At 34.2% G+C, this 2,336-nt stretch overlaps 1 protein-coding gene across 1 annotated transcript; it reads right to left on the reverse strand.

The window, feature by feature from the left end:
• Positions 1-803: 803 nt before the first annotated feature.
• LOC118738585 (larval cuticle protein A2B-like) lies at positions 804-1,697 on the reverse strand. Its single transcript, XM_036469524.1, has 2 exons — positions 1,642-1,697; positions 804-1,380 (listed from the first exon to the last, which is right to left on the reverse strand). Exons 1-2 carry the CDS (start codon positions 1,651-1,653, stop codon positions 997-999), a joined length of 396 nt encoding a protein of 131 aa, XP_036325417.1. The 5' UTR covers positions 1,654-1,697; the 3' UTR covers positions 804-996.
• Positions 1,698-2,336: the final 639 nt, after the last annotated feature.

The following is a 2,336-nucleotide window of genomic DNA, read 5'->3' on the forward strand; positions in this document are numbered from 1 at the left end:
TGAATAATAATTACAAATGACTCGAAAAATATTTATCTTAATATAATGATTATTGATTGACTTTTATTCTTTTCTCTTATAATAGTTTTGTCTCTGAAATAAAGTATGCATAAGTTATTTGAAATATTAAAATATGTGCGTCAAGTGAAGGAGTGGTCAAATTTGTTTAGCCTTAACGCTGAGAATAATGAAAAGGGTTGCCACCTGTTAAAAAAGTTAAATTCAAATGAATGAACAAGTTAAAGGAATTACTGAATGATGGTTATCAAATGAAATGGGTTTAAAAAAGCTTTATTTCTGAATTCTATTTAAAAAATAATTGGAAGGATTTAGCGACTGCAAAAAACCTTCATGCGTTCTGCCATTCATTCACTTCAGCTTGTTTATCTAACTCCATCTTGTGATGGCAGATGTTAGTTAACCGGTCTTAAATCTCGAAATAGTCGCAGGACCATTATTTCGCTTACATTTGTCTATGATATTATACGAGGGGCGAAGATCATTCTTACTTGAATGCATCTACGTTAGTATGCCCACTAGAGACTTGAGTCACACAACTTTTACTCAATCGGGTTAGAACAGTTTATGTTTCTAACTCCCCTATATATAGAGCATTGAAAGAATTAAACTTGTTCTCATATCCGTTGATTTCTCCATGGCAAACCCTAGATTTAAATGCTTATTGAATTAAATTTTTAAATAATACTAAATTGTATTCCTCCCTGTATAATCTGCAAGAAGAATGTACATTACATTTCCTAAATTACTAAATAAATAAATTAATCGTACAGATCCGAACATTGTCCACTCTAGGTCATGTTAAAAACTCGCTAACTTTTCTGATTTTTTAGACATTGTAATTACGAAAAAGTGATCCATTCTATTCGAAAACGCATAATATAATTACCTCTTAAAACATAAATCACATTTATTTTTGTACGTTATCAAATTAATCCAAAAGCAACAAAACAATATTAAGTTGAACGACCCGATGTTCTACAGTTGGCTGTAGGCAAAAGCCGGCGCAACCGGAGCTGTAGCGGCCAATGGTGCTGGTGCGGCCAGAACTGGGGCAGAGGCGACGACAGGGGCAACCAAGGGTTCACGACGAAGGACGGCGTTAAAACCGTTAATTGGGTCTGCTGTATAGCTTACAACACGTCTGAAACCATCAGAATCGATCAGCGAGTATTCGCCTCGTACCACATCACCATCACGCTCCTCGACGTGTCCTTTGGAATCACCAGACAGATTGTCTTGCACATCGTAGCCATATTTGTATTGTGGATGGGGGTCGTATTCTTCCACAGCCACGGCGGCAGGGGCAACAGCTACGAAGGCAGCGTTTACTACAGCGCAGAAAGTGAGAGCGACAGCCAACTTAAAATAATTACAAAAACCATACAAATATTTTTATTAGTAATATATAAATATCGAGCCCTAACCGCCAAAAAGATGTAAGCGACATTTTTTCAAAATTAGATGCTCTAGGAAAATGTTTGATCGAAAAGAAAATTTTGAAGAAACATTTCGTTATGACTTTTTGGCGGTTAGGGCTCGATATGCTAGATGAAAACAGCGTAATTGAGCTACGAGTGAAATTCTGTTTTCTTTTTTTATTTGAATCCTTAGCTAACACACCTTGATGGCCATTTTTGAGTTAACTTCTTCTGTCCGTACGAAATAAAAGTTGAAGACTGAATGTCTTCATCCTCTTCAGTGGACAGCATTTATACTCAAATCGTCTATTTTGTCATTGATGACAAATAATTGATATTCATTTTCGGCTTCACGGCTCGCCATTTAAGTCACACTGAAATGCATGATGAGCATTTTAATAAATTAGTTGCGTTAACTGTTGCGTTTGTTTGACAATCGCGTTCTTGTACTGTGCTTACTATGTAGTATAAACGTTGGTGGATTTTCAATGCTGACAATAAAAAATAACCCTTAACGAAAGGAAAACAAAAAAAAACTTATAAGAACATAGTATTCCAAATGTATACTACTAATTTAATTTGGTACAAATATTTAGATGAAACCAAAGTTTAGAATATGGAAGAGAAACTACCGAAATTTAGTAATTGTTGGAAATAAGTCCAAATGAAAATATCGGATATTTTTCAGTCTGCGTACTATATACTGTTCGAAAAAATATAGTATGCAAAAATACTACATTTCTTCAGTTATGAATAAATATAAATAAACACTGAGAATGAATTACCAAAATTTTTAATATTTTTATTGAGCTTTGTACCACAATTGTTTATTAGGAAAAATTGAAAAAGCAACAAAGTATAAGCGGTAGAAGTTATGGCAGCTATTTCGGAGATCAC

This window comes from Rhagoletis pomonella, unplaced genomic scaffold, assembly GCF_013731165.1.
Source record: "Rhagoletis pomonella isolate Grant_MI unplaced genomic scaffold, Rhpom_1.0 Rhpom_scaffold_00004, whole genome shotgun sequence".
NCBI classification, from domain to species: domain Eukaryota; kingdom Metazoa; phylum Arthropoda; class Insecta; order Diptera; family Tephritidae; genus Rhagoletis; species Rhagoletis pomonella.